This window comes from Crotalus tigris, unplaced genomic scaffold (genome assembly GCF_016545835.1).
Source record: "Crotalus tigris isolate CLP2741 ecotype Arizona unplaced genomic scaffold, ASM1654583v1 scf7180000024307.1902530, whole genome shotgun sequence".
Taxonomy (NCBI): Eukaryota; Metazoa; Chordata; class Lepidosauria; order Squamata; family Viperidae; genus Crotalus; species Crotalus tigris.
In genome coordinates this window covers 1,036,310-1,054,175 of record NW_024100479.1, presented here as the reverse complement: position 1 = coordinate 1,054,175, position 17,866 = coordinate 1,036,310, and the positions used below count along the sequence as shown (strand labels likewise).

At 38.4% G+C, this 17,866-nt stretch overlaps 2 protein-coding genes across 4 annotated transcripts in view; one reads left to right on the top strand and one right to left on the bottom strand.

The window, feature by feature from the left end:
- GTF2B (general transcription factor IIB) overlaps positions 1-9,929 on the top strand; it is a 33,955-nt gene extending 24,026 nt beyond the window's left edge. Inside the window, exons 4-7 of the mRNA XM_039324733.1 lie at positions 2,813-2,959; positions 3,104-3,233; positions 7,337-7,618; positions 8,507-9,929. Of these exons, the coding sequence (XP_039180667.1) occupies positions 2,813-2,959; positions 3,104-3,233; positions 7,337-7,618; positions 8,507-8,640 (693 nt within the window). The 3' untranslated portion in view covers positions 8,641-9,929. The remainder of the gene's footprint in view (positions 1-2,812; positions 2,960-3,103; positions 3,234-7,336; positions 7,619-8,506) is intronic.
- A 2,262-nt stretch (positions 9,930-12,191) lies between these two features.
- The window catches only part of PKN2 (protein kinase N2), a 61,943-nt gene continuing 56,268 nt past the window's right edge, over positions 12,192-17,866 (bottom strand). For all 3 annotated transcript variants that reach the window (XM_039324719.1, XM_039324721.1, XM_039324718.1), the window contains 4 exons: positions 16,477-16,619; positions 16,019-16,126; positions 14,805-14,885; positions 12,192-14,726 (listed from right to left, as the gene is read on the bottom strand). In XM_039324719.1, the coding sequence (XP_039180653.1) occupies positions 14,523-14,726; positions 14,805-14,885; positions 16,019-16,126; positions 16,477-16,619 (536 nt within the window). In that variant the 3' untranslated portion in view covers positions 12,192-14,522. The remainder of the gene's footprint in view (positions 14,727-14,804; positions 14,886-16,018; positions 16,127-16,476; positions 16,620-17,866) is intronic.

Genomic DNA, 17,866 nt, shown 5'->3' with positions numbered 1-17,866 from the left:
AGTTATTGTGGAAAAAATAGGTGGGAGCATTAGATATACATGCTAGAAGAGAATATTTGTAGCTCAGGGTTGAACTGTGGGGTCCTTGGTGCTGTCTGAGTTTGGTTGTTTTATTGCAGATATTTCATTACCCAACTAGGTGACATCATCAGTGCTCCTTTCTAGCACTGATGATGTTACCTAGTTTAGTATGAAATGTCTGCAAAAAAACAACCAAGTTCAGAGAGCACTAAGGAGCCAACATGCTGTCTTGAGTTGACCAAAAATAAAAGGGATAAAAACCTAATAATAAATCTATTGAATGTTCTCTTTGCATTGTTGTGGCAACTGAAAATTACTCCTAATGTTTTTCTTCTCCTTAAACTTTTTTTTCTCCCATAGTCCTCCCGATAACAAGATATCTGTAAGAATTTAACCAACTGCATTCTTTTTATCCCTTGGTGGCCTCCACAACCATGGTTGACTTCATGTTTACAGCTGGGCCACTGTGAATATCTTGATCTCCCCAAATGCTTAAGTTGGTTAACCCTCTATCAGTAATAAGTGTATCAATTGAACTTTAATCTGCTCTGTGTCACGATGTGGAGATTTTAGCCATGGCTCTTCAAGTCTCAGCTAGATGAGTTTCTGCTGTCTTTCAAGAAATCCTCTTCCATAAACTCTTAACACCAAAAAGTTTAGGCATTTCATTGATTATTTGAGAAGTCTGTGATGTTGGATTGTTTTTTTTCAAATTTAAAGGAAGTATGGTTTAGCTTATCTTCACTGAAAGTATACATAGCAGCTATTTTATCATTTAACCTGTTTGAAGTTTTGTCCTTTTTTGTGTATTCTGAGTTATAAAGCTTGGTACATTTTCAAGTGCCAGTAACCCTTCCACTTTGACACATTCTTTTGTTGATACTATTGATGTTTATGTGAAAGTCTTTTGAAATGATGGCTAAAAGTCTTATTTGTAGGGGTTTTTTTTCAGCTACTATCACAATATCCCTACTTACTGGGGAGCTGCATGTTTTGCACAGGTGTGCACAGCACATTTTATCCCTTGTATACAACCAAAATACTGAATTACTGAATTCAGCCACACAGGGTAAATTCTACTTTACAGGAAGAAGAGTCAATGCAATCTGAAAAAGTAAATACTTAAAGTCTACTCTCTAACCACTAGATTAAGGGGACTTGATTCATTTTATACTCACTACACCTGATAAACGTCTTACTCAGTTAAGAGATTTTGTCTCTCTCATACACATTGAACATTTTATAAAAATAAAAGTCTTACAAGACTGTGCAGTATATATGGTCAGCAACTACCGTATTAAGGCAGTTCTTCAACAATGGGCAGTAGTTTGACAAATAGAATGGTCTTGTTGTTGATAAGAAAGAAAACTTTAAATGTTGGGTTCAAATTGTTTTTGGTAGCTTCTGAAACTGAAGCCATGAGCTGTGCTGTAAGACTGGGGGTGGGGTGGGGGGGAAGCGGAAGGGGGAAGGTTATGATGGAAATGATTCTCCTGCTTCTGTTTTGGAGGCTGCCTGTCACTTTCTCAGTGCTCCTGCTTAGATAGCTCTCCTCTGCCATTGAGTTTCTCCATCTGGTGCTCTCTGTCGTTTTGGACTACAACACTAGTAGTTGACCCAGCCAATATGAATCAGACGAGGAGAGGAAACATTCTTGTGCTGGCAATTTGCTCCTTCAAATATTTCCTCCACCCAGAGCTCGACTTTCATTCTTTGCTTTTTATTTTCTGGATTGTGCATGGTCCAGTTTTAGGAAATTTTGTCCAACATAAGGGGGTAGCTTTTTTCCTCCCGGTGCTCATTTTTTTCTTCAAGAAAGTATAGAAACAACACATTATGGATAAATAGCACGTATTTAAAGCATGTATGTGTGTGGTTCCTCATCTTCCTGATTTCAGTGAGATAATGACATACATAAGATAATTTAAACCAAAAGTACTCCTTTCCAAATTGTTTTTCTTATGAGCTGACCTGGCTGGTGGCAAAGATTATAGTTCCCATCTGTGGAGATTTAGAGAAGTCTAATAATTCATACTTGCCTATTGCAGACGACCAGCAGGAAGACAGAGAAAATAGATGAGTTTCATTCTGAAATTTCTACATTTTGATGTGCTTTTAATATGAATTGTACATAGACAATGGCTGGTGATGCAGTAAGAAACAGTGACATTCTAAAAATACTTAATTCATCTATATTCTCTCTGATTCTAAATCAACATCAAGCCATCTTAATAAGAGAATGCATGAAGCAAAAAAAATTAATTCAGCATTTGGTGGATTTTTATAGAAGTTAGCTTTTTAATATCAGAGTTTTATTCATTTCATGCTTTAGATACTATACTAATATATGATTTAGTTGTACGTCAGTCTGAAGCCCCTGGGATTGTATTCCATTTTAACTGTTCCTTTTGTTCTATGTAGTGTGGTATTTACTTGGAGCTTGTTAATATTTCGCCTTTTATAAAAACCAGATAGACAACTGATGTCTAAATTTGAGGTGTTAATTGCTTGTGGAAGGATAGCTTTTGAAAGTGAATGAAATCAACATTATATTATGCGCTTTCCAGATTTTAAGCCTGTTCCGTGGTCCATGCTGAGATAACATACTAATTTCTGTTTCACTTGTGCTTTGCTGAGAATCATGTTATTGTTAGCTAGTAGTAAAAAAAAACGGTGTTTAAATTAGATGGTGTACTGTCTTCTAATTTCCCCTCGCAGTAGATATTCGTGCCACCTGTGTTTTGTGTGTGAATGTAACAATGCGCTCTGTTCCTCAACCCTTTTTCCGCAGGGGACAGGCGCGGCCAGCTTTGATGAATTTGGGAATTCAAAGTATCAAAATCGTCGCACCATGAGCAGTTTTGACCGTGCAATGATGAACGCCTTCAAGGAAATCGCTAGCATGGCTGACAGGATCAACCTGCCCCGCAATATAGTGGTGAGTTATGGCTTTGTCTTCTGAATTTTTTTTCCAGCCTCATTTAGCATAAAGTAATGAACATGGGCTGTTTTTTTTTTTTTGAGATTAGTTGCTAATTAAATCAGCCTGGAGTTAATTGAATTTTGTCTGCTTGCTTTGAAGGATCGAACAAATAATTTATTTAAGCAAGTGTATGAGCAGAAGAGCCTGAAGGGGAGAAGTAACGATGCCATTGCATCAGCTTGTCTCTACATTGCTTGCAGACAAGAGGGAGTTCCTAGGACATTTAAAGGTGAGGGTTCGATGACGCGTGCTTCCGCTGCTTTTCAACGTAGGACCCTCAACTTTTATATATATTTTTTTCTTCTGCGTGCAAATATTGCGAACCTCGTACAGATAGTTCTCGCCTTATGATCACAATCGGGCCCCAAATTGGCTCAAGCAGGAGAGTTAAGTGAGTTTTGCTCCATTTTATGATTTATCTTAACCACAGTTGTTAGGTGAATCCCTGCAATTGTTAAGTTAGTAACACGTTTGTGAATTGGGCTTCCCCCATTGACTTCGCTTGTCAGAAAGTTGCAAAAGGCGATCACGTAATCCCGGGACACTGCAGTTGTCATAAATGTGAACCAGTTGTCAAGCATCCGAAATTGGATCACGGGGATGCTGCAGGGGTCCCGAGTGTGGAAAAAAAAAAGGTCTTAAGTCGCTTTTTTTCAGTGTTGTTGTAACTTTGAATGGTCACGAAATGAATGGTTGTAAGTCAAGGACTACCTGTACTTTCAAAAAGCTGATGCACGCTTTGTACTTAGGACTTTTCTGATCTGTATTTTTATGGAATGTAGGACTTAAATGACAGAAACTGCTTAAAGGAGTAGTTGTGGTTATCTGGTTGTGTTCCAAGCAGGGATGAGAATTCATTATTGGGGTAGACTTTACATAGAAGATGTATGCAAAACAAAAAACAAACAAAAAAAACCCTACCTCCCTATCTAATAAATATATTCAAGCATCACATCTTGGAGCTGAATTGTGTAGAGCAGAGGTCTGCAACTTTGACAACTTTAAGACTTGTGGACTTCAGTTCACAGAATTCCTCAGCCAGCTATAGCTGGCTGAGGAATTCTGTGAGCTGAAGTCCACAAGTCTTAAAGTTGTCAAGGTTGCAGACCGCTGGTGTAGAGAAATAGGGCATTATTATTACATCCTGTCCCATTGCTGTAAAAATTATTATGATTCAAATAACCGGCAGTGAAGACCCGTCATTTGATTGACTGCATGGTAACTGTGAGAACCCATTCAGTGTAGTGGTTGAGGATCAGGCTAGAAATCAGGAGACTCTTGGGTTCTAATCCCATCTTAATCATGGAGCCAAAGGGGGACTTTGGCCAGTCATTTTTTCCCCCCTTAGCTTTAGGAAGGAGACACCAATAAGCCATGTTTGAAAAGCCTCGCCAAAAGAGGTTCAGGGATGAATCCAGGTAGTCATCAGAAGTCATAACTGACTTGGAGGAATCATAAAAAAAAAGTACACTATCCACGTTCGTTTATTGATTCGTTAAAATTTTATTCCACCTTTAGATTAAGAAGTCAGTATAACACAGTGGTTCTCAACCTGTGGGTCGGGACCCCATTTGGGATCAAACGACCATTTCATGGGGGTCACCAAACAATGCAGTCCACCATTTTTTCCCCCTTTTCCTTAGCTGTGCTACTCCCTTTTATTCTTTTGGCTTTTGAAAGACTCTCTTGAATAGAGTCTAATTCTATTGGCTTTCAAAAGCCAATAGGAATTGTCCAGGCTGTCTCTGCCCTGCTGAGCCCGCCAAAAGTCCCATTCTGCAAATGGTGCTGCAAGTTGTCTGCAGTGAAGGCGAGCTGTCTGGAAGTTTCCACCCCTCCCTGCTGAGCAACTACTAAAAATGTAAGTAAAAGAGGGCCAGGGGTGGGAGGTGGGAGGCCGGCGGGCGCAGGGAGAGTAGCTGGCGCGCGTGAGGCCCGGCGGGTGCCTTACCTCCCTTGGGCTGGGCCAGCTGGTGGCCCAGCCGGTGGTCGGCCTGCGCCGTCTCTGCCCCTTGCCAGCTATGCCTCGGCCGGCGCAGGGGGCAGCACCATGCATGCGTAGTGCTCCCGGGCTGGGAAAGTCCTCGACTTACGACCGGTTGGGTAGTCCTTGACTTATGACCGGTTGGGGGGTCGCGGCATTAAAAAGGTTGAGAACCACTGTTATAACAGATAGATATATAGCTATGAATGAAGGTGGATATACGTGTCCCAGGACAGTGTTGCAGGATCCAATCTGGATCGGTCACCGAGACCCGAGGTTTCGTCTTCTGAGCTTTTGGAGTCTCCCCGGAGCCCATCTTCAGGGAACATTTCTCTCTAGCAGAGGCTGTGTGAGAACAGCCCAAAGCACACACTTTGCTAGAGGGAAATTCCCTGAAGGTGGGCTCCTGCTTGGTAGACGAAACCTGTGGTCCCGGTGACCGACCCGGATTGGGTCCTGCAGACTTTTTTTCAGCCATTCATTTAGGGTTTGTTCAAAGTTACAATGGCACTGAAAAAAGCGAATTACGACCAGTTCCTCGCACTGTGACCATTGCAGCATTCCTGTGGTCACACGGGCATTCGGCAACTGGCATGTGTTTGCCAGCTTTCAAAAAAGTCATCAGGAGAAACTGGATTAGTTTAATGCAGACATGTCAAACTCGTGATGTCGCGCAACGTCACGTGACGGTTTTGCCATTGCCGGCAATGGGGTGGCGCAGCTTCCAGATGACGCGTCCGGCCCACGGGTCGGTAGTTTTGACACCTCTGGTTTAACAACTCCCATGATTCACTTAATGACTGCAGTGGTTCACTTAACAACCATGGGAAACAAAGTCATAAAATCGGGTGCCACTCCTTTAACAATTTCCTTGCTAACAATGGAAATTCTGGTCCCAGTTACAATCATAAGCCAAGAACTGAGCTGTATATATCTAATGCTCCATCTTCCCATTTCCCCCCTAATGACAACTCTGTGAACTGGCTTGACTGGAAGGGAGGGATTGGCCCAAAGTCCCCCAATTGCCTTTCATGCCCATGGACTACTAGAACTGTCAAGACTCCCAGGTTTTAGTATGCTAATCAATCAATCCATTTTTTTTATTGTTTTGACTATTGGTCAAAGATGAGAATAACTGCACAAAAATGGCCGGTTATTAATAAAATACATTAAAATGTAAAAAAGAAATCAGTAAGAACACGCCAAAGTACTTCTCTGTTCTACCAAAGCCTTGCATCCCTCTTATTGGGAAGACCATCTCTCCAAGCAACTAACATTTTCCATGAATTTTTGTATCGTGTGCTTTGTGATTTGTTTTTCTAAGCCAGACGTGTCAAACACAAGGCCCGGGGCCTGAATGCGGCCCGCAAAGTAGTTTCATGTGGCCCGCGAAGCCATCCTGAAAACAGTGAGGGAACGGCCCCCGCTGCCTTGGCCCTGGCCCAGGCTGGCAGGGAGCCAATGTACAATTTTGTGGTGGCCATCTTGGCACTTGCCCCAGTGCACCACATGCCTTGGCGCTTGCCCTGGTCCTACCCCCTTCTGCCAGAGACCCTCAGATTTGTCCCACTCCTGCCAAGGCCCCCACAGGCACCCTTGACGCGAATGATGTAAAACTGGCCACACTCACCCAGTAGGCCATACCCACGCCATCCATACCCACCCAGTAGGCTGCACCCACTCTGGGCACACCCCCCCCCATGGCAACCGCAATGCTGATGCGGCCCTCAGTGAAATTGAGTTTGACATCCCTGTTCTAAGCTTTGAAAAGTTCAAGGTTACAGAAGATTATATGCAGTTTGACTTAGTGTTGCTCCCTAATAATCTATGTAGATGTGATTGTAGTGATTAAAAAAAAAAAAAGCAAAGCCACATATTGATCTATAATTTGTAATCGATAACTCGAATACATTTTTTTTCATGTTGAGGGTTTTTATTCTTTTCAAAATGAAAATCAATGAGGAAAGACTGATGCAAGGAAATGAAGACTTTCATTTCTCCACTGTGGCAAAGGCTGTCATTATTACTTGTTGATTTGAACTAGACAAGTATTTTCACTCCCATAATCTTTTCTCAAATTTCAATATTTTTTTTAAATACTGCTGATGTCTACCTAATGTGTTTCCCTGTTTGCGTGCATAGGTGTGTGTGTGTAACTAGAGCAATTAAGCCTGGCTATGCTCTCAAAATAATATTACTTTATTAGTTACATAGATTAATTTTATATCTTTGCCATGACAATGTAACAAACAATGGAAGAACTGACTGTTAAGCTTTAATTGATGGAGTGGGTGGCTGGGAGTATTGATCTAAATTCATTGTGACGTATGTACTATTTTATTCTTTAGAAATATGTGCTGTTTCCAGAATTTCCAAAAAAGAAATAGGCCGGTGTTTCAAACTCATCTTGAAAGCTTTAGAAACAAGTGTGGATTTGATCACTACTGGAGATTTCATGTCCAGATTTTGTTCAAACTTGGGCCTCCCTAAGCAAGTCCAGATGGCCGCAACACACATTGCGCGTAAAGCTGTGGAATTAGATTTAGTTCCTGGAAGGAGTCCTATCTCGGTGGCAGCTGCTGCTATTTATATGGCTTCCCAAGCCTCGGCTGAAAAGAGAACACAGAAAGGTAATGTCTTTATCTAGGAAAGTAAGTTTTATACATGCCGGCAGTAGTTCTTTTGAAAAGAGAAAGAATTGGCACGGATGCCACAAACTCTGCTTCTTCTGTTTTGTTTGAAATCCATGTCCAGTAGTCAGTGCCTGAATCTCTGCTCTTCTTTTGGACTAATGTAGTAGGTTGTCAAAATTAATTACCGAGCAGACGAAACCATTGTTGCTGAAAATGCCACAAAGACTGAGTTTGTGCCCTGTATTAAGTTAAAATAAACCTTTTTTGTTTTTGTTTTTGTTTTTGCTTTCATTGATGAGTATACCGAGGTAATAGCCTCTGGAGCAGTGGTTCTCAACCTGTGGGTCGGGACCCCATTTGGGGTCGAACGACCATTTCATGGGGGTCGCCAAACAAGGCTGTCCGCCATTTTTTTCCCCTTTTCTTTGTTCACGCTCCTGGCACCCGGTGATGTATAAGTGGTTGGGGGTCACCACAACATGGGGAACTGTATTATGGGGTCGTGGCATTAGAAAGGTTGAGAACCACTGCTCTGGAGTGTGTCTCAGGATAGAAATCAAACTGTCCTGTGAATTGCAGAGGTTAATTCAGACACTTCAGGTTGGTCCAGAAAGAATTGGACATAAATGTAAATGCTATCATGAACTGTTGCTGACCTTTGTAGCAAAGCCTTCTATCTCACTTTCTCTACAACTTATCTAGTTTGGGTTAGTTGAAACCAGCCTTAAAAGTGTCTGAATTTAAATATCAGGGTAAAAGTCCTAAGTTGTGAATTATATAATTCATTTTGGAATTACATCAGAGTTTTAAGTAGTATTGGTGAATTTGGAGAATTAGAACTCTAGCAAACAAGCGCCAATTTGCTTACCTTGGCTTTTATTTCAGAAATTGGAGACATTGCCGGTGTAGCTGATGTTACAATAAGACAGTCATATAGGCTGATTTATCCACGTGCTCCAGACCTTTTCCCAGCAGATTTCAGATTTGACACACCAGTGGACAAACTGCCTCAGCTGTGAAACTTCAAAGACCCTGCAAAATAATTTTTGACTTAGAAAAGCACTAAGCATATAAAAGCAGTCCTGTCAAGCCTTCAGTTGCAGGACTGGTGAAAAGAGATGGAAAAGCTGATTGGATGAAGTGGAGCACACATTCCAGATGTAAACAAAATAATTTTGTGGCATTTTTATGTATATATTAGTGAATGTAAGTATTTAACAACCATTGCAGCAAATTTAATTTTCTATTCTGTGTATTTAGATTTCTTTCATAGAGATCTGGTAAAACGTATTTTGAAAAATATTTCAAATCAGAATAAACTGTTTTCCAAAAACAGTACTGACCTACAAGTTTTACTGTATGTAACTTTGTTCTAAATAAATATCCAAGTGGAAAATGTAATCTTTAACATTTGTTCAGTTTTCCTAATTAGATGCCGTACATGGATTTTACATTGTTTCTTGATAACTCTTAGTTAATTATAATGGGAAGTTTTAATTCAGAGAAAATATAGTTCGTACGATAATAAAAATACTTGCAGAAAATTTTCTATTCACCTTAGGAAAAGATTTAACAATGTCAAGTTTACACTCTGATTCATTCTATTTAAAATCCCATAAATCAAGAGCATGTCTCTTCATTACCTTGTGTGGCTACTTGAAAAAAGAATTCATATTACGTTCCTGGTCTCTGTCAGAAGAGGGAGATTTTTCTGTTGCTGAATTTTGAATAGAAATGGGACAATCAACCGTTTCTCTTTTCACACAGCCAGGACCAATTTTTCAGTCAGTGATGATGATAGTCTAGTTAAAAACAAGTGGACTATTAACTAAGGCATTGAAAGTAGTTGAGTATGCTTTGAACCATGGTTGAACAGGAAGGAAGCTGTTCTTCACCCTACATGTTCAAATGTTTGTCTCCAACTTGATATTCCAGCAGCTCCCTGCTGCCATTATTTTCTTTAGCAGAGCTGGTCAGTTTAACTACTGAAACACAGCTGAGAAGAAAACAGCAGTTGTGTGTGGTGTGTGTGTAGGGAGTTCCATAGCCCCTCCAGGCCATTGAGATGGAACTGGGAAAATGTATACTTTGATTTAAGCGTTATGCAGCTTTTAGGTGAATTAGAAATCGAATCTTTACAAAATCAGGTTTAGTCCTTTTTTTTTGAGTGGGGATGTCCACTTGCCGCTTCAACTGCTATAACAACACGGCAGAGCTCATGATAATTTTTTAAAAATTAATTTTAAGTCTGCACAGTACAAAGCTTTACAATGTATATTAAAAATAAAATTAATCCTGGAGGCTCATATTTTTCTGTTAATTTCTTTGTTCATGAAAGTGGTTTGCAGTCATACAATCTAAGGGGTCTACGATTCGGGATTATTTTGTTAAGGAATGTTACCAAAAGATGGTATTGTCTTAGCAGGCTGTCTCTTACTTTGTGTTAGCATCTGAATGCCATCAAATGGCTTTGTCAATTTTTGCCTGCAATACTGTAGAGCAGGGGTCTGCAACCTTGACAACTTTAAGACTTGTGGACGACAGCTCCCAGAATTCCTCAGCCAGCTATAGCTATAGCTGGCTGAGGAATTCTGGGAGCTGATGTCCACAAGTCTTAAAGTTGTCAAGGTTGCAGACCCCTGCTGTAGAATAAGGGCACAGAAATCCAACTCACTACAATAAACCATCTTGAATGTAATTCACTGAGGGCAGTTCTATCACTGTCAAAAGTTAATCAGCACAGACTTTTTGTATGTAAGTCCAGTAAAATAATTTTATCTAACACTTGTTTTAAACCACAATGATTAAAAATCATGTCTAAGTAGTAATGGATCCAAACCTATAGGAAATTAGATTAACTTTAGACAAAAGGTAAGAAGGAACCAAAAAGTAAAAAACAAAAAAACCTGGCCATTTTAGAATCTTGAGATGACTTAAATATTAATTACTTAGCAGCGTAAAAATATACTTACTATCATGTAAACCATAGATGTTTTAATGGTGGGATTATTTGGGCCACCCTCTACTCAGTAGAGAAATAAAAATTAAATCTCTTTTAACTTCTGCTGGAACATAATTAGTAAAGGATAGTCCACTGTTTGGTGGCTCTTATTTTTTTCCTAACATCCAATCAGGATCTGCTTTATTATTATTTAAATTCACTTCTGTGTCCTGTTACCTGGAATGAATACAGACCTTGACAAACTTCTCTGATATGCTTTCAGGTATTTGAAGATTGCTATTGTATTATCACTTATTATCCTATTATCCAATTTCCTTCATAGGACCAGGTTTCTAGTCAGTTAATCATCCTGGTCTTAGCTGAATATGTTCTAGTGTCTCAATTGAAGTGCATCATCCAGAACTGGACATGAGTCTGATCACTGCAGAATTTACTTCTACTTTTTATTGTTCCAGGATTTTAAGTATGATTACCAAATCAGGTATTCTCATTTTATGACTCTACATTTGATTTTTGTTTCCTAAGTGACAAACTGCATGTGTTCAATTTCATTTTTAAGTCCATTCATCTAGATTATTTTGTTTTTTAACTATACTATATAATTGTGCATCATACAACTTTGGGAAGGATTCCATTCCTCTCAATAAATTAATGAGAAAATAAAGTGAGAAGGGTTCAAGATTAACTTTTATGGTATCCATTTGATTAATCTCTCTAATGTGATGAGAAATCATTCTGATTATCATTGTCAGGCCAGCTTTGTACCTATATAATTGTCATATCTTAACTAAAAAATAGCTTTCTGATCAGAATCTAATGGGGTATTTTGTCCAGAAACAAGATACATTTTGAATATAGCTTTCTCATTATCTATTACTGAATTTAAAAAGTTACAAGATTTGCTTGGCAATTCGTTTTCTTAACAGATCTATGCTGATCTGAGTTAACTGGTAAATAAGGGCTTCTCTCAGTGAATAGTTTGAAAGAGCTCTAAGTGTATTTCACAGAATCATTTTCAGTTGTGTCTCTCTTGGGTACACTAATGAGGAGACAATGCATCAGGAAAGAACCATCTCATTTTGTACATGAGAAAGGAGCAGTTTTAAAAACTCTTTGTCAAATAATGGATCGAGATAAAAGCTGAGAATTATTTTAGGGCCAATCTTCAGCAACCCCTTGTAACAACCCAAGTCTTCCCAAGCTTTCAGCGCAAACCTTAATACCTCCTTCCCATCCCATGAATTGTAACATATAATGTAAACATGCTATACATAAATGCAGTTTGGGCTTACTGGATTATGTGACTCTTGTCATAACGGTGGCGTCTTGGGCTACTGTAATTAGTATAAAGCAGGCCTTAGTGTGAAGTTTAAATTCAGCCTGTGTGAGAAAGAGATACTCATTCCTGTTGAAATCATATGCTGAAAATTATTAGTTCAGCTTCCAACTGAATACGGCACAGAAATTTCAAACAAAGAATCAATTTCCCAAGTGAACCATTAAGGAATTTCCTAAGCAGCTCTATAAACTGTTTTGATTAGAAGACGGCACCTAAGGGAGGTTTCTTAAATGTTTAAAAAACAAAGTAGAAAGAAAAAGTAATTCACACAAAGTTCCAAAGTCATCATTTTATCTAAAGATCAAACACAAGATTATAATTCAAATCAGTAATTTTTTTCCTATACAAATTTCACTATTTAAATTTTGAGAGTTAATTGCAGATAGTTTGTACTATTATACTGTTAAAGGCACATTTCATTTAAATGCATAGTGTACCATTCTAAAATACCCTAATTTTTTTTACAAAGTGCTTCAGCAGCCACGTATGTATAGCAAAATATATTTACAATCTAGAGTTTAAAAACTTAATTTGCCTATTTTTCAAAACTAGATAAAAATTAGTGCTTTCATTCAGCTTAATTGTGAAAATACCCTGCCTCTAATGTGATTTTTCAGAAATTCAAGATTACAAACATTTCTGTACAACTTATACTTACAAAAAGTTACTTCCATAGGATTTTAAATTTGAAGCACCTACCAGGGACACAACGGTTTACAGAAATAATAAGGAAGAAAAGGAGTTGGCAGATTGTACCTCAGATATGTAGTGTTTTGCTTAATTAAGATGTAGCCATTTAAAATAAAAAAAACCCAAATTAGCATACTGAAAAATGATAGGTAGTGCAATTTTTTTAAAAAAACTGCAACTTAGTAATATTCATAATTTTTATAAAAAGCATTATCCATCTTCCTTATGAAGGAATTTACACGTATTCCGGCAACCTTCTTATTCCTTATATTCTTGTAAGGCTACAAAATATGAATAGAGTCCCCAGCTATCATACTGAAACAAAATAGTTTGAGTGGGGTAATGGAGAAGATTATAAAAAAATACCCTCCAGCACCCCCACACAAGCCCCTTATTGGTATTTCTCTACTTTCTTACAAATTCAGCCCTGTATGTGACTTATTGATTCTGAACCACATTCCAGATTGAGTAGTAAATCTACTAATTAAAAACTTCATACTTAGTCTTGATCTTCTGGTATTAGGAAACAAAGTTTATCACAAACATATGCTGACAAAGTGGAATGTTGCTTTCCACAGATTTAAACATGATTTTGTTCTTTCAGAATGTCTAACAAAAACTACATTAAAGTCTGTAAAGCATATACACAGCATCTGGTCTAAGATATTTTAACTTTTGAGGTACAGCATAGTGTTAAGAGACTTAAAATATACAAGTTTTATCAAAAATATTTATACATTCTCTTAAAACATATTGCTTTTACCCTTAGTCTCAGTAATTTCCGATGATGATTACTGAATTCAGTGGCCATAAAAATGTATACAAGTGGGTTTTCACTGTTAAATCTGGATTTCAGTAATACATTCAAACAGCCACTGGACAAAACTAAAAGTGTACAGTTTATATGATTCAAACAAAACTATAGTTTCCAAATATACATGTATACTGGATGTATACAATATAGTTCCACATTCTTTAAACATGAATGGTTTTGAACATTTTGAACAGCAAATAAATGTATGATGAATGAGATAACTAGATATAATGATTTGCTAAAATATGTTTGAAGTTAATGTGGAAAATACACAACTTTAAAAGTATAGAACAGTGATTGTGTATTTCAGGGAAATTCATACATTTAGGAGTATTCCTGGTTAAGACTAGAAAGACATTCATTACATTCTTCATATTTGCTGGTTATTTCTGAACAGTGTTTAACAAAATTTAAAGGCAAACACATTTGTTTAGCAAGTGACTTTGGTAAACCTTTAGGACCAGTCATTTTTTTTTTCTGCAAATGGAAGCACTGATGCTGCTTTCACATAGGTAAGGTTTTGAAGCATCTCCTCACTAATAAATACCATAGAGTTTGTTAAACAAGGCATTACTTTGTAATACACATTATTTTGAGAAATCAAGTCACTAGTGTGCTTGACAGTCTTGAGTTCTACCATCTTGGGGGACGATCGTTTTCCTGAAAAGGACCAACAGTTTTTGTTTTCTTTCTTTAAAACTCGGGCAGGTGATTGATCTACGGTAGCTTAGTATCCGTTTGTGGTCCCACTCTGTAAGGCAGGTGTTTTGTCATGCTTTCTTCTCTGGAAGAATAAAGATACAGTACAAGGGTGCCCACGTGAATGTGGAAAACAGCCCGCACCCACTGAATCAGCTTCAAGAGCTGCATAAAATTGCTTTCCAGTGCTCAAGGTTAGAAAGAAACAAAAAAGATATACAAAAGAGAGGCCACGCCTCCTCTGTATTAAAAACAGTACTGTTTAAAATCTTCATATGATTTAAAAATCAGAAGCTACAGGCAGGAGAGAGAGATTCAAAGAATGGTCTTCTTAGGGCGATGGGAGAAAGTTGTCCTGGGGAGCACATCAGCTGGAATTTTCACAGTGACTAAATGATTAACACCAATCAGCAATGTAGTCGAAGTCCCTGAACATTTCCTGCTGATCTTCCAAAAGTATCCGAGGCTCCCGAGGTGGAGTGAGAATAGGCGCTTCTGAGGTAAATTCATCATCAAAATTGCTGACATCTTCTCTTCCTCTTATGACTGGGACAAAAGGAGGCTTCACTTTCTTGGCCAGCAACGCATTCCAGTCAATTAACTGTAAAAAGAGCACTAGTTAAGTGTTGTGCTTCTGGCTATTGTTATATTGTAACCATGCTTGAGAAATGGCACTCACCCGAAAAAAGTGATGCTTTTTGACATCTTCAGCATCTTTTTCACCAGCACCAAGGCGACGCTCTGGATTTCTCCTCAGAAGCTGAAAACAATATCAGAAATAAAGTTGGGCCATTCTTTTCTATCTATAGTAGTATGATACTACTCCAAACAAGTCAAGTACAGAATCATAGCCTGGATAGAGATACTACATTTTAGTCAAAGACAGGAAACAAGCTGCTTTTCTAAAAAGTAATCAAACCAAGTTTTGTTTTTATTAATACTTTTGTTCGTATTTCAAAACACTTGAGGAATGTTTAATGGTTTACCAGAATAGTGAATCAGGGCTACACAATTAGACAATTAGAAACATTGTCCTGAAGATCCTTCAATTTATAAATACAACTTAAGATAAACAGAATAAGGCCATTGCTCATTAGGTTCCAATTTAATTTGCCCTCATGCGTTTAACTAGAAATCAAATTTTCTATTAGATTTCTATCAATTTTCTATTATTTTATATGTGTTCAGGGTTTAGTCCTTAACTATTAGCAAGCCTCTGGTTGCACTTCTACTTGCACAACAGTACCTCACCAAAGTCCATTGATAACGTGTTTCCCCAATAAGACTCGGTCTTATTTTTTTTACCTCCAAAAGAGGAAAGGCCTCTGCAGCCCAGAACGGAGGTCTGGGTTGACGCTGAAGGCCTCTGCCAGCGAAATGGAAGCCAAGGGGCAGTGTGTGTGTGTTAATCCGGAGTTATGTTCTGGGCTACAGAACCCTTTCCTGAAGGCCTCTGCTGGCAAAATGGAGGCCAGGGCGATATGCGCAAGTGGCCGCAGAAGTGGGCTGGCAGTGGCCATGTTGGTGCCGCTGCTGTGAGGCAAATGTCGGGATGTGGGAGGCGTGGCTGCGGCAGTCCTGAAGTAAGCACTTCACTCTACCTCATGCAACCAGACAGTGGGACAGAGTGGGCGGGGTCTTAACTAGGGCTTATTTTGGCAGTAGGGCTTATATTAGGCACATGTGTAAAAATCAAGCTAGATCTTATTTTTGGGAAAACATGTTAAAGTGAGGGGAATGTCTTAAATTCTCAGTTATATCATGCCTACCATTAAATTAAAGGCCAAGTATTCAGCACTTCTATTCAATGGCACTGGGGCAAGGTATGCTGTTATTAGTACCAGTAAATCATACTTTCATGTTACAATATCTATTTCAGAAATATAGTCTTACCCGTCTCATCACTGAGATAGCTTCTGTAGACAGGAATCGAGGATATCTTACTTCATCATTTACAATACTGTCAAAAACCTCTTCTTCATCGTCTCCTGGGAAGGGAGACTGAAAAAAAAATGCTTCTTAGAAATGGTAATTCAAAGCCTTTTTTATGTATTAAAATAATACATGTAGCATTGAGCGAATGTGTATCTGATATTTGCCATTCTCTTCCTGTCCCAAGCAGCATTATTAAATCAAACTTAAAGTAAACCAGTACTGAAAAGATGATGAAACATCAAGTCCATTAAGGCATTCACTTGAGGAAAGCTCAAATGGGGGAGAGACCAGGGCCAAACTTGCAGAATATCTGCTACACCATGCATCCAGACATAAGGAGTTGTATTCTGAAAAAGGCATTCTATGTTTACAGAACAATGTGCTATTAACACTTCCGTACATTTTGTGAAGCTTACCTCACCAACCAACATTTCATAGATGAGTACACCAAGACCCCACCAATCTACAGCTCTTGTATAAGATGTTTCTGTCAATACTTCTGGAGCAAGAAATTCTGGAGTGCCACAGAATGTACTTGTCCTGTCACCAAATCCCATTCCTGCAATGATTACAGAAATTATACAAAGATTTAGATATATATCTGTCAGGGTTGTACAGACTGACTCAAATTTGATTTATGTTGTCAAAATTCCATTTAGACAGTCAAATCAATGTGATGGTCTATATGTTTATTGAAGTCAATTTAATGTTTCAATTCAAAGTGTCGAATCTGGATCATACCTGGTCTTCAAATCTGTTTAAAAAAAAAAAAACTGGCCAAATTCAGCATTTTTAATTCAATTGGTGAAATGGTATTCATGAATGTGCAGTCACACAAGTTCTTCATAAGAAATCACTGAACTATTTTCCTATCGCCCCCCAAATATGTTTTTATAGTTACCTTGCAGTGCAAGAATCCTAAATAAACAGTTCAGGTGGCAATTGGCGCAACTGAGATACAGATTTAGACGCTTCTGAATGGTAAAGACAATTTGAATCCAAATATGAATTCAAAAATTTAACTAAACTTCCTCTGAATTTAATGTCTGAGTCAACGATTTACAAACAACAGATTTTTAAATAATGTATTTGAATTGTGCCTTGTTTTCCCACCATCTCTATTCTAGGAATAAAATAATATTTGATACAGTAGAATGTTATGGACATACAAAGTAGCTTTAAGAAGGCACTGCTAAATGTAAGGGACTTCTATTTATAACTCTCAATTTCAGTTTCCTGAATCATAGTGAGAGCTGCTAAACTATTGCTCTGAAGAATATAGCAAAGGAAACTGGAGGATGAAGAAAAAAACTCTCCACTTACGAGCAAGGCACATTTTTCTGAAGTTTAAAGCTTTAATACTGCACACCTAGCCAATGCCACCATCCATAAAGCATCTCTATAGACACACTTCCTGCTATGGAGATTGTCGCTTGCTCATATCAATGTAGCAATTATATCAATCATATCAAGGACACACAAAGTGAGATGTAGGATTTTATCCAACATCTTCATTCTGCACATTCACAGAACACACCTATCCAAAATACAGGTAATCCTTGTTTAACAATGCAACACAACCACTTCTTCAGCGATCATTCAAAGTTATGACAGCACTGATAAGGAAAATTAGGAGACTTAGAACCGATTTGCATAACTGCAGCTTTGGCAGCACCCCATGTGATTGCCATTTGCTGCTTCAGTGCTGGCTTCCTACAAGCCGAGTCATGGGGAAAGCAGTCAAGTCACGTGACATCACACCTGACCATCACATGGAATTAACAACAGCAATTGGCACTGCTGCAA